Here is a 14,704-nt window from a genome sequence, read left to right on the forward strand (position 1 = left end):
ATTCAACCACTACATGCCTCCACAAAGGACATTGTAAGCTACTTATTACACTTACAGAAGTCTAATCTAGCATTCTCTTCCATTAAAATACATCTCACTGCAATATCTACCTATCTGAAGATTACGCATACAACATCGCTTTTTAGAATCCCAGTCATTAAAGCATTTATGGAGGGACTAAAAAGAATCATACCCCCAAGGACACCACCAGTACCTTTGTGGAACCTTAATATTGTATTAACACGACTCATGGGACCACCATTCGAACCCATGCACTCTTGTGAAATGCAATACTTGACTTGGAAAGTAGCCTTTCTAATAGCTATCACATCACTTAGAAGAGTAAGTGAGATACAAGCATTTACTATTCAAGAACCCTTTATACAAATACATAAACATAAAGTGGTTGTCCGTAAAAAAATCCCAATTTCTTGCCAAAGGTCATATCACCATTCCACCTAAACCAAACTGTGGAACTCCCAGTCTTCTTTCCGCAACCAGACTCAGTAGCCGAAAGAGCCTTACATACATTAGACATAAAAAGAGCACTAATGTATTACATTGACAGAACAAAAAGAAATTCATAAAACAAAACAATTGTTTGTAGCCTTCCAAAAACCTCATGCAGGTAATGCTATATCCAAACAAGGCATCGCCAGATGGATAGTTAAATGTAGTCAAACTTGCTATATTAAAGCAAAAAGAGATTTACCTATTACACTAAGAGCACATTCCACTAGGAAGAAAGGTGCCACAATGGCTTTTCTTGGGACTATACCTATGACAGAAGTTTGTAAGGCAGCCACCTGGTCTACGCCTCATACATTCACTAAGCATTACTGTGTAGATGTGTTAGCAATGCAACAAGCCACAGTAGGACACGCTGTATTAAGAACATTATTTCAGACAACTTCAACTCCTACAGGCTAAACCACCGCTTTTTGGGGAGATTACTGCTGGTTAGTCTATGCACAGCATGTGTATCTGCAGCTACACATGCCACCGAACGGAAAATGTAACTTACCCAGTGTACATCTGTTCGTGGCATGAGACGCTGCAGATTCACATGCGCCCTCCCACCTCCCCAGGAGCCTGTAGCCATTATTAGTTGAATGAAAATTGTAAATTTGTAAATAAATATTCTTTTGATACACATTATGTACATACATACCTACTCCATTGCATGGGCACATCTAGTATACTCACAACTCCTACCTCACCCTCTGCGGGGAAAACAATCTAAGATGGAGTCGACGCCCATGCGCAATGGAGCCGAAAGGGAGGAGTCCCTCGGTCTCGTGACTCGAAATGACTTCTTCGAAGAAAAACAACTTGTAACACTCGGAACCCAACACTAGATGGTAGGATAATGCACAGCGTGTGAATCTGCAGCGTCTCATGCCACAAACAGATGTAGTAAGTGACACTGGGTAAGTGACATTTTCCATATATATATATATATATATATATATATATATATATATATATATATTGCCTTGTACATGTGAAGATGCCTTGTACATGTGAAGATGATACTAGTGTTTTTGTTGAGCTCCTTAACTGCACTAGCATTTCATCTGTGGCATGGTAATGGACTTCTCAGTGATAAGAGAAGCATGGTTTCCCTGCTCTGTAATTTCGCCAGCATGAACATTTTGAGTATACCATTGATTGCAAGGCATGTTATCCAAAGATGAATATTTGAAATGATGGGAAGCCAGTGGCGATAATGAAATTCCTGATTTTCACCAACTCACCCCTAAGGCATCTCTTTCTCTGGATTACCTTTGGCATACACGTACGTATTAAACTTTGTATGGATCTTCCACCATGCTAGGCACAATGAATCCACTAGAAACGTAACGACGATCAACCACTTGACTTATTTTGCCATTTTGTGCATCGCTGTGTTTCACCTCACAGAGTACTTTACAGTTTGAAATAAAAGTCCATAGTTTTGGTAAAGCAGGAGACCAGTTGGTTTTGGACATGAGTTCAACCAATATGCTTAACTTGACTTCATCAATTCTGAAATATAGCCATAATCTAATTTGAATGCTTTGGTTTTCTAGAACATTTTTCAAGTGAAAATAGTTGTAATGATGGGTTTTGCCTTTAAGGTTGGGATAAGAGGATTGCAAATCATTGGGCATTAAACTCTTACGAAATGCCTTCATGCTCTAGTCTCTTGAAAGTTTACTGCCTGTTCCAGTGTGATGTGGCTGACAGGAGATTACTGGTGAAGGAATGGTAGTGGTGGCCCATTTTGCATATACCTCCAGATATTTCTGCTAGTATGTTTTGTGTACCATTCATCCACGTCTATAATTGATTGTCTTCTGTCTTCCACCAGTAACCAGTGAAGAGATTTCAATGCCAGCATTATATGATCACACTTTCAAATGTTTATGTTCAGTTTGACAGCAAATTTCTACAGTAGTAGCCCTTTTACTAGTCATATTTTTTTTAGGATATTTGTACACTGTTACAGTAGTTTAATCTTGTCATAAATAGGGGTTTTTGTCAATCATATACTGCCTTGTCATCAGCACCTACCCCAAAATTACAGCAAAATACTGCGGCCCGAGATACCACTAAGTTTGTATGCCTTCTCACTTCAGGACTACTGAAATTATTTTCTTGAAATGCAAAAGGGATCCTTTCCACACCATATTCTATAACCCATGCAAATTTCATGAGAATCCTTTCAGCTGTTTTGCCGCTATGACTGTCTAAAAGGTCTGGTTTTGAACCAATGCATTGGTTCAAAAACACATTTTGCCCCCCTTCCCTCCATACCTTTTTGCTTAGATCCCCTTAACTAATCCCCGCAAAACTTTGCACTATTCCCCAATGTAGAAAAAGGAATAGATCTTCAGAGTTTTGTGGAGATGAGTCTAATAGGCCATAAGTTACTAACAATCAGAAATCTCTGGAAAACCTAACTATAAAGAGGCTACCGTTAATATATAAATACATATTTAATCACCACTCCACTCTGTGACACATTACTCCACTATTCCACTTTGATATTCCACTGTACACCACTCCACGCCACTACAAGGTATTCTACTCTACGCCACTCCAGTGTACCAACTCCATTCCACACCACTTATCCCTATCGCACACCACTCCAGAACACACCACTCAAGTGTACCACATGCCACACCACTCAGACATACCACTCTACTCTGATACTCCACATCATTTTGCTTGACGACACTCCACTCTACCACACGTCAATCCACTCTACGACATTCCACTCAACTTTACAACATTCCACCCCACACCACTGTATGCTATTCCACTGTACTCCACTCCACCACATTGTACTCCACTCTACGCTATTGCACTCTAAGCCATTTCACTCTATGCCCCTCCACTTTATGCCTCTCCACTCTAGGCTATTCCACTCTATGCCCCTCCATTCTACATTATTCTAGTCTATGTGACTCTACTCTGTGCTATTCCTCTCTACTCCACTCTGCACCACTACAGTCTATGCCACTCCAATCTGACACAATACTTGACTTTACACAACTTTAGTCTATACTGTTCCACTCTATCCTACTTCACCATGATATTCCAGTGTATGCAGCTCCACTCTATGCCATTCCACTCTACGCTATTCAACTCAACACCACTCCATTGTACCTAACTCCAATCCACAATATGCCACTCCACTCTGTGACACACCACTTCAGTATCCCACACTCAACGACACACCGTTCCACTTTGATTCTCCCCACCATGCCACTGTACTCAACGACATGACAGGCCACTCCACACCACTTCACTGTACGTTATTCCACTCTTCGTACTCTCCACTCTACACTTTACTCTGTTCCACAGTATGCTACTCCACTGTACCCCCACTCCACTCTACCCCACTGTACGCTATGATATTGCACTTTATTCCACTCCTCTCTATGCCACTTCACTCTGTGCTGTGCCCCTCCACTCTGCGCTATTCTATTCTATGTCACTCCACTCTATGCTGTTTCAATGTTTGCAACTCCACTCTACAGCACTTTGCTGTTTCATTCTAATCCACTCAACTCACTGCACCCCTCTGCACCACTACAGCCACTCCACTCTGCGGCATTACACTCTACTCTACAACATGCTACTCTCCTACTCTACAATATGCTACTCCCCTGTAAGCCTCTCCAGTTTACAGCAGACTCCACTGTATGATATTCCACTCTGTCACTCAACTCTACGCCACTCTGTTCTACTGTACTCCACTGTGCACCACTCCACTACATCCAAGTTCACTCTTTGCCTTTCCTCTCTAACACGCTATACCACACGCCACTTACCTGTACAAGATGCCACTCCACTTTACAACAGTTCACCCCACTGTATGATACTCCATGCCACGCCACGACATGCTACACCACTCCACACCATGCCACACCACTCCACACCATGCCACCCCACCCCACTCCACACCATGCCACCCCACTCCACACCATGCCACTCCACTCTTCCCCTCCACTCTGCAACACCCTACTCCACTCTGACACCCCAGTCTGCAACACCCCACTGTGCAACACCCACTCCACTTTGCGATACGCCAATCTAATCTACGACTCCCCACTACACTCTATGACTCGTCACTCCACCTTACAACACACCACACTAGTCTACCACACGCCACTGTAGTCTACCACGCACCACTCCATGACATACTACCCTGTGCCTCTCCACTGTACACTGTTCAACTCTACACACTCCACTGTATGCTATTCCACTCTACTCTGACACGCTGCTCTACTTTATGCCACTCCAGTCTACACCACTTCACAGTTCTCCACTTTACTACATGCCATTACTTTATACGCCACTCCCCTCTACTCCATGCTACTTCACTGTATGACACTACGCTATTCCTCTCTAAGCTGTTCCACTCTACGCACTCCACTGTACACTATTCCAATCCACTCTATGCCACTATACCCCACTCCACTCTTCCTCACTCCACTCTATCTCACTCCACCTCACTCCACTCCACTGTACGCCTCTCCACTCTACTGTACTACATGCCACTCCACTCCCCTCGACGCAGCTTCACTGTAAGTTATACCACTCTGAGCCACTCTACCACATGATATTCCACTCTATGCCCTCCACTCAACTACACTATATGCTATTCCACTCTACACCACCTCATTCTACTCTGCAACATGCTACTTCAGTTTACACCACTCCACGCACACTTCACTCTAGAGTATGACGTGTCACTGATTTTTACGCCACTCCACTCTACCATGCTATTCCACTTTACACCTCTCGACTCTACCCCACTACTGTTCCACTGTACGTCACCCCACTGTACGCCACTTCACTCTGCTCTACAACTTTCTACTTTTGTCTTTAGTGACACTTTGTTATGCACATAGGAAGAGTACAGTTTCCCTTTCCTTTCACATCCAGAGACCATTGATGTCTTTAGTTGGGGTGTAACCTATGCGAGAAAATCAATTCTGCAATTTCCAAATTTGGACTGAGACCTTTTGTCACCTTGCTGTGCCAGGTTAATTACATTTCTCACCAGCAGCAGGAACAAAGACTGCCCCTCACAAAGGGAGCAGTTACGAGTACTTCATCCAGCTCCTGAGAAGGAAAGGGATGAAGTGGAATGCTCTGTATCAGTCACTCAGCTGTCACACTGCACCAGGGATGGATCTGGCCAAGCCCACTGAACAAAGGAGGAAGCTTAGACAATTGGAGCCAACTCAGGAGGGGGCCTCCCTTTGAGCTTTTGGTGTGCAAGACCCTGGTAGTGATATCAGTGAGAGGCGGAGCTGAGGCCCCAGGAGAAGATGTTACCAGTGACTCCTGGATGATGCCATTTTGAACTGTCCCAACATGCTGTGCAGGAGGGTTGGGACAGGGGTGGAGAGTTGACGTGGCACCTTAGGATTGGCCAGTGCCTGACTTCTGGAACCTTCCTTCCCCCCCTTTAAATCTCTTGCACAAGGGAAAGACTTTCTCTTTCCTAGTGATTGTTCTGAGCTTTGCTGTTCTACCCTGGGGCTACCATGGAGAACTAGAAGGTGGAACCCCTGATGCCCACAAAGGTTCAGTTGACCCCAGGACCAGTGGGCACCCAGAAACCAAGACCAGAAGGAAGGTTGGCACAGGGAGCACAGGGAGCTCAGAGAACCAGCTCCCTGAGGACTACACCTCATAGGAGGTGAGTAGTTGTGCTGTAAAAACCCTGGTGACTAGCGCTAACCACCAGGAGTAAAATGAGCCCAAGATCGTCGAAATCCGCCCAACTGGCCTGAGTTATGACATTTTTAATTTTGGCAACCTTTGACTTTTTCTGTGACAAAGCACGTGGGGCTCTGCCGCCGTTTCTAAATCTACTCCCGGGGTGAGCCAGGGTCCGGGTGTTGGTGAACGATTTATTTATTTAATTTGACATGGGAGAGGGCGTGCATGTAAAAAGGCAGATGTAACAGTAGTGGTGGAGCACCAATGGCGGATGGCCTTGCCCCTGTTCTCTGTGCCCGTTTCTGGAGGAGTGAGCAGCCACCGCAGAAGACAACAGCCTGCTCATAGTGGTGGGCAGGGAGAATGAAGCTGCTGGCTCCCACAGATTCACACGGAGGTGGGGTCATGTGGTAGCTAGTGGGACAGCCAAGGGTGGGCTCCCTGAGCTGCCACCAATGAAATGAAGGCATGGGGGAGCCCCCTCAAGTCCCTCCACCTAAAAAAGGAAAAAAGTACTAAGTAAATCTATTCTGCTCTCCTTGGCTTTGTGGTAGAGAAGCTGCTATAATATTCACTGCTTCCGGAGGAGCGCCCCATAATGCCCTGTGGACTTTGTTGTTTATGTATTTGGTGGCATGTGGTGACCCTCTAAAATGGGCAGGGGGTACCACCATTATTACAAAACATCCTGGGGGAGGACTGCAGGAGCGCAGCAGCTCCCCCACAAGAGATTTTTATCTGGGTACTGACCCTACGTTTACAGAGTTCAAGAGCAAGACGTCTCCAGTATTTCTCCAGGGTTTTCAAGCACTCCCAAGGCTGAAGCTTTTGCTTTACAGCTAGAAGTGCTTCTTTTCCTAGGGGTGATGTTTTTGGTTGCGGTTGTGTTGACATGGAAGGCCTGAAAGTGGTTAAAGAAGATACATGTCTTTGAATGGCCCTCTAAGGGCCACGTTTATGGTTGCAGATGCAATCTCATTTCAGTATGATGCCCCCTAGGGGCCGCTTACAGAATTGCCGTTTTATGACTGAAAATGTATAACAAATACATTAACACATTTTGTTTATTATAAATGTCTTATTGGTTTCACATAATGATGACCATGATTATTGCTCAGTGTATATGTCTTATTATCAATAATAAGTGCACTTACACAGGATTATTGTCTTGATGATTGTATTTATGTGTGAGATGATGATTTTAACTAGTGGTTTGTTGCTCTTGTGCCTTTGCCAAGCTAATTGACTTACTTGATATGTTTGTGTGACCCTTTTAGGGGACTAAGGTGATTGTGCAATGTTATCTATGGTATTTTCAATCTGCCAATGTATATATTAGTAAGTTACTGCATAGTATTTAGTAGTGTATGTTTAATAAATGTACGACTCCTTTTTCTAAAGAAAAAATACTGACTGGACTATCATTCATTGAGTGTTATTATTGTGTGCCAGTGAATGGTGATTATTAGACTACATCACCTCCCCTGAGTAGGCTTTGGACTACTCTGCTGTACTATCCTGAGAGAGTCAAGCGCTACAAGAGGTTGCTTAGTTCCTAGTAAGGGGAATTGTGGACCTATTACTTGTGCAGGCCACACAGCTCGTAACCCAGATTCCCTCAATGTGCAATTACATTTTACAGAACTGGTAAGAGAGATGTGTTGCAGTTAGGCAAGGTTACAAAATGCAGCTGCCTAAGCCTCGTCTATCACCTGGGCCTGCAGATGGCACCTCATGCTAAGTAAATGATATGAAAAAGCACAGGTAGTCCACTTCTAACTCCATATCTTCTTATAGTCTTACAGATTGCTTTCAGGCTATTGTAGCATTCAGGTTTGTGGTTGATGTGAGTTGTTCATAACCATGTTGAAGTCTTTTACAGATGAACCTGTGCTTGGCCTGCCTAAATCTGAAATTTCACAGGTACCTCTTTATCCTACTTTGACTAAAAATACTGGCTACATTTCAAGAAGACATGCTCATAGTTTTTCAGGTTAGTGTGCCCCCAGGCTCTGCAGCCTCTGGTTCGTTATTAAATGCCTGTGCTGTGTCAGTGTTAAACTCTGCCTTTTCAACCTCTGAGCCAGTGCTAGTAACGTTAGTCATCTTTAGTGTGAAAGTAAGTGTTGCTAACAGTGGCGACTCGTTTGAAGACTTTCTAACTCAATTTCTTAAATGGGTTCCATACCCTCTGGTGCTTTTTGAATAGGTCAGTGTTACCATTTCAGATTTGTTGAAATATCTGAAAAAGAGGGCATTGACCTTCAAGATTAACTTTCTTCGCACTGTTCTTATTTTCCTTTTTTCTTGGTCGACTTGAATGATCATCACCCTACTGAGGTAGGCAAGGTGCTGCCACCAGTAGAGTCAGATCCTTGACCTAAATTTCATCATCAAATTTCATTTGATCTAGACACCTCCCCTTAGGTGTATTTTCTGACTGCTCCTTTAGTACATCTCTGCAGTCAAAATTGGTAGTTGTCCGAGTTCTCTGTTGCCCTTTTAGAAGTCAAAGCTAGAGGATAAATAGAAGGAGTTTTGGGGGATAGTGGTGCAGCTGTCAGAATCCTTCCTTTCTAGTAGTTCTCAATATTGAGGATAACATTGAACCTTTTTTTGTAGGATGGAGCCGTTCTTTGTCAGCAGCAATCAAAGCGACCAGGAAGCTCTGCCCTGCAAATGGCAAAATCCTTCTACAGAAAGTTTAGTACACAAAGAATATTTGTCAATATCTGTAATAGATGCTGTCAAGAGATTAGTTCATCATTAGCAGGAACAAAGCTTGAGTCATTAGTTTCAACTAATGCTGTGAATCTGAAAATGCGGAATGTGATCTTCTGGACCATTAGGGGGCAAAGCCAGCAGACAAATATTGTTAGTGAGGTTGGAGGGTTCAAGAAGCCTATATGGAAAGCAGTTGGTTTACAAATTAGAATTAATATTTATTACGTATATCCAGCAGTGTGATGATATCCTTTGTGGTATGCTGTGAAAAAATAGCTCTAATGTATGTTTTGTACTATAGCTCATTACTGATGTTTTGTGTTGGCCGTCAACAACGTCCAAACCCTTCATATTCTCCAGTTTTATAATAAACGTGCCCTTTGTCTCATCGCTATCCATCTTCAATCCTGTGCGCTTTGCACTGCGCCAGTTCACATGGTAGGTAGTGTATTACTGGTGCAGGCATGCAAGCAGTAATGTTAAACTGAGGAATGTGCTCCTTTTAAGAGTGTTTGTTTTTCCAACAGAGGGAAGCACAGGAAAGAGAAATGGCAGAACAGTTTCGCTTGGAACAGATGCGAAAGGAACAAGAAGAAGAACGAGAGGTTTGTATGTTTATTTTTTTTAGTATTCACCTTTTCACTTGTTGCATCACTGTCCTACAAATTCCTTGTTATTGACTTTATGGGGCATTTGAAGAATGCACAGTAAGACCGTAAAACCTTATTTCGAGATTACTATGCTAAAGATGTTCTGAAAGTGCACATAATACCAATATATCACTAGGAGCAGCTCCTCCGCTATGGTGGAGGAGCATCGCTCCTCTGCCAGCAGCAGCAGGGCCACGGGGTGGCGAGCACCGAGGGAAGTGCACAGAGCACTCCCCTCAGTGCGCATGTATGTTTGGCCGGCCATCTCGGGCCTGCCAAACACACATGCACGCAAGGGCTCTCCCCAACCTGGCACTGTATTGCTGGATTGGAGAGAGCAGGCCCAGGCTCCCAGTCTGCGTTGGAGCACCCAGCCAGGACTCTTCAGCCAATCATAACGCTGCTCTGAGCAGCATCATGATTGGCCGCAGGGCAGGCTGGGAGCCTGGGCCTGCACTGGGGCGTAAGGCGCCGGCGAGGACGTGGCTAAAGGTAAGTTTTTAGATTTGTAATTTATTTATTTTTTCTCTTTTATGCCGCCGACGTGCCACTATTCCCAGTCACCAGCTGCAACTGTATATGACACTTTACCACAAAAATTATACTTTCTATTAGTGAACTTGTTTACACTGTGCCACATATTTAAATCTTTCTTTAAAATGGACAGAATTCATAGCTCTATTGAAGTTGTCTCTTTTGCCATTTGAAACAGTCATATTTTCTAACATGCTTTTGTTTCAAAGTTGTTGCATTGGTATGGCTACATTACAGTTTATATTCACATATGTGGAATTCATTTATATTTGAGTGGGAGATCATAATCTTGTTTAATGTCCAGGCTAAGCCAGGCATTCTAGTTATATATTCTTGGCAGTCAGCATCCTCTGGAAATTATCTTGCATAATTGAAACACCACATTATCAAAGATAGTCCCAGTTTCATGCAGCTGCTTGGCATAGGATGGGAAACGTTAGAAACACAAACAGAAATTGGTTGTATTGACCACCTAGTTTGCTTAATGAGAGTATAGGTTAGGTCAACTAGATCACCCAGTGTCTTTATTTTTTGTGTATAGCTAGAAACGTTTGCTGGTTGTCCAGACTTGTAAAAATAACAATAATATTAATGATAACATTCCATGTAGTGCTTCACACAGTCATGCTGGAACATACAACTCGGTAAATAGTAGAAACAATTAGTATTCTAATATTAAATTTGAATATTTAGCTAGAAAAGGTATGGTTGTACAATTTTCCTAAAGCCTTTCTGCTACATTTTGTCCTAGTAACAATAGATTCCTGAATACGATTCTGAGAGCTACATCTTCATTAACTTGATAGTTGGTAAGATTTGATCTATTCATTTAAATAACCCTAGCATTTCCGAAAAATAGATTTATGCACACAAGTCATGGTAGCCAATTCATAAGATATGGTAGCACCTTGTGGGGAGGTTTTGACAATTTGAGAGTATGAGCTGCCTCAAAATATAGGTACGCTGCATAACCTGCAGCGTACTTATGTTTTGGTAAGGGGTTCCAAGAACAAGGGTGCTTTGGTAATCCTGTCTTTGTACCAGCCTGTGCTCTTGCTATGCTAAATACTTCTACCTGCAGATTCCTCCCCTGTAGAATTATCTCAGGCATCAAACTGGATCCTGAAACTTCAAAGCTCTCACATTGTTGGTCAGGGGTGCTCGCTTCACATTAACACTTGAAATGCTGTCAGATGGCGTAATCAAACCTATGTATCGCCCTCCAATGATGTTGGCTCCCTTTTTTTCGCTTCTTCGATACAGACCCGGTGCTCACTCTCTCTGAGTCATGATTTTTTTCCTCACACAGAAAAAGTTGAACTTGTGTAGTATTATGTCTCGCACTTAAGAGGTTAGGCTTCAAGCCCAGCAGGAATTGTGAGTGACAGATGCTCATACAGTCACTCGTTATTTCTACTTATGGTGTTTGGGGTCAGACCATGATTCCTGTGACTCTTGTCAGAGTATGCACCTCGGGGACATCAAGGAACGGGAGGACAAGCTCTTCATGGCCCGGCCCTGTGATGACAGGCAGATCCGCCTTCACTTGAGACCTTGTTCCATATCGTCTTCCTCTCCTTCCTTTTGGAAAAAAAACTGTTATGGTTTGTCAAGTGATGTGGAGGCCAATCTTATGATTCGCCCTTTCAATGTAGCTAGATTATTCTTGAACAAAGCTGAATCTTCCCTGGAGCTCTTCAATACCAGCAAAGCAACAGCTACATTTCTGGGTCACCAGAAGCCTCAAACCCGGAGATTCTGCGTTCAATGTTTTGAGGGTTCTCCAGGCATTTCTCCTTTCAATTTCCCTGCAATTTCTAGGTCTGCTGCCTTCCTGCTTTCTCAGTCATGGGTGCACGTTGGCACATGAGTGTCTGCCAGTGGTGCCTCCTCAAGCAGTGCGTGGGATATCTGTTGAACTCCATCATAATCTTCCCCAGCGCTGCAAGTTGTGTGGTGGGGGAATGAGAAGCACCTGCTGAACAAGATGGCCTTTACTCCCCCTCTTACCATGGCTATAGAAGTGATAGACACCTCCACCTTAGAGTGGGGGGCTGATCTGTAGGATCTGGAGATCAGAGACCATTGGTGTCCAGAGGAGCAGATGCTTCACATAACCCTGTTAGAACTGCGAGCAATGTGGTTTTCTTGCAATGCATTCGTCCCCTCCATCCGGGTCAGTGCAACCAGATCTTGATGATAACACAATGAGAATGTGGTACATCAGCAAGGAAGGAAGAGTAGGGTCTCACCTCCAGGAAACTTGTTGACAGCCAATCACTAAGTAGGGGCTCAAAATGTCAGAGCCACAGCCTTAGCCAGTGTTATATTGCTGATCACAAGTGGTGTCTCCTTCCTGAGTTAGTCAGGACATCTTCACCCAGTGGAGTACTGCTTAGGTGGTCTTGTTTGCCTCCCTAAAAAATGCTCAATGCCAGCAGTTTTGTGTCCTCCAGGATCCGCTGAGAGGAGCGTTGAGGGATGTTTCTTAGTTGAAGTGGAACCTTCAGCTGCACTACATGTTCAAACTCCCCAAACAATTCTCCTTGACCGCTCGAGTTCTCAGGAAGATCTGCCAGGCCTGGGCCAGCCAAAGTCTCATCAGCCCTGGTTGGCCAGGTAGAGCGTGATGTGCAAATCTGCACTATTCCACATCCCCCGTTGACCCTGCCTTTCAGAGCAAACCTTTGTTCCCAGTTACCGGGGATTGGTGCTGCATCCCAGTCTCCGAGACCTCAACGTCCGTGTCTGCAGATTGAGTGGGGACATCTGAAATCTTTCCAGCTGCCACCAGAGGTTGTCACCATTATCTTGTCATCTCATTGCCCCTTTACTAGATCGCTTTGCTCTAGGAGATGGGGTAGCTTTGTTATATGGAGTGCGAACAGCAACATAGATACCTTTCAGGCTAAGTTGTCTCACGTTTTGCAGTTTACACTTTCCTCTGCACAGAAAGAGTGTGTGCAGTTACCACTGTATTTGTTAGTGTTATTGGTGGTGTTCCTCTGTCTCCCAGACCAGCCTTCTATGTTTAAATCCCCTTTTGCATTGTTGATGCGAAGCCAGCGCTCCCTACCCGTGAGGTGAGAGTTTTACATTTTCTGGATCCATTCTGACACCTGGAATAATTCTACAGGTGAGGAATCTGCAGCAAGATACAGCATTGTTTTATCTTTTCCAAGGGCAGAATTTCTACTCCACCTACGCTGTACTTTAAACAGTTAATTTTGGCCTTGTTTAGAGAATACTTAGTGCCTACAATTAGAATCACTGCCTAACCCTATTGAGCTAAGCTAGTTGAACTTCATCGAAGTTTATATTTATTTAGGTAATCCCGCAATATGTTGTAAATCATTTTAGTATGATTAGTGAACAGTAAAATTCCCTGGGTGGAGTAAGACATCCAGTGCCCTTGGAAGGTCATTTTTTTAATAAACCAAATTTTATTGATTTTTTGTTTAATTCATACAAAAACATAAACATCAAGATTGTGACGCATGTACTCCCCAACATGCCCCTGGAAAGAAAGAGCAATCACTGTTAACTTTCTTATCGGAATTCTCACAATATAACAGCCGTTGATACATACTATCCCCCACTATCCCCACCACCTTAACTCAGTTGACTCAGACATTTGACCCAAATTCGGTATTGTTTCCGTGGGCACCCCCGGGGCTCATACACCACTCGTTCCTATTGTGCACAGCAGTCCACTCCTCTTCGCCACTCAGACAGGGATGTGGGGAGGACGACGTCCAGCGCGTAGTGATATTTTTCTTAGCCACTAGGAGCGCTGTGCTTAGGAATAGTTTAGAAGGTCATAAGTATTAAATAGGATTGGAGATTAACAGGATCCATCCTTGACTAATAAATAGAAGTTTCTCCCCTACTTCAGACTCTCTAACTCTGACCCATATGGATCTGTTGTTAAGGTAGTAGATAAACATTTGCTGGTTCAATTAACACGTGCATCCTCTTTTTCAAAATGTTCTAAATATGTTTGGTGTTCCAGGGTGTTGAAGTCTGCTAATGGCTCCAATAGCATTAAGACAGCTGAACCGCTCTTGCTCATAATATTCAACGGGTTCATCTGAACATTGAGAATGGCAATTCTGTACCCCTTGTGAACGGAAGCCTGATTTCAGGTCACCCTGTAAACCATTGTTCTTGAGGTACTATTTACTTTAACAGGCTGCAAATGTTCCCAGTATTTTAATGCCTAGGTAAACAATACTGTTTTCAGATTAGTAAAGAACTTCTCATAAAAGAATAGCTCAATGTTAATTTCAAGAAGAATTTCTGGTGCAATAATCTCAACTTTGTTCTTAATAAATTTGGAGGAACAAGGCCCCTTGAACAGTATGTTGCCTTCAGCTTATTTAATAGCAATACTACCTCCTCAATAGAAACTTTCTGAAGAGTGGGTGCATTGATTAGCCGGTATCTCCACATCCAAATTAGGTTGAACATTATTTCACAATTTAATGTTATTCCTCCCGATTGATTTAGTCATTAGAACTACATTTGAATTAATAATCCGCATAGTTCTTCATACCATCCTATTGTTTTAC

At 43.4% G+C, this 14,704-nt stretch overlaps 1 protein-coding gene across 2 annotated transcripts in view; it reads left to right on the forward strand.

Annotated features, from left to right (window-relative positions):
* Window positions 1-14,704, forward strand: part of FAF1 (Fas associated factor 1) — a 1,413,415-nt gene that overhangs the window by 1,235,944 nt on the left and 162,767 nt on the right. For both annotated transcript variants that reach the window (XM_069232690.1, XM_069232691.1), the window contains exon 17: window positions 9,477-9,554. In XM_069232690.1, the coding sequence (XP_069088791.1) occupies window positions 9,477-9,554 (78 nt within the window). The remainder of the gene's footprint in view (window positions 1-9,476; window positions 9,555-14,704) is intronic.

This window comes from Pleurodeles waltl, chromosome 4_2 (assembly GCF_031143425.1).
Source record: "Pleurodeles waltl isolate 20211129_DDA chromosome 4_2, aPleWal1.hap1.20221129, whole genome shotgun sequence".
Classification (NCBI taxonomy): domain Eukaryota; kingdom Metazoa; phylum Chordata; class Amphibia; order Caudata; family Salamandridae; genus Pleurodeles; species Pleurodeles waltl.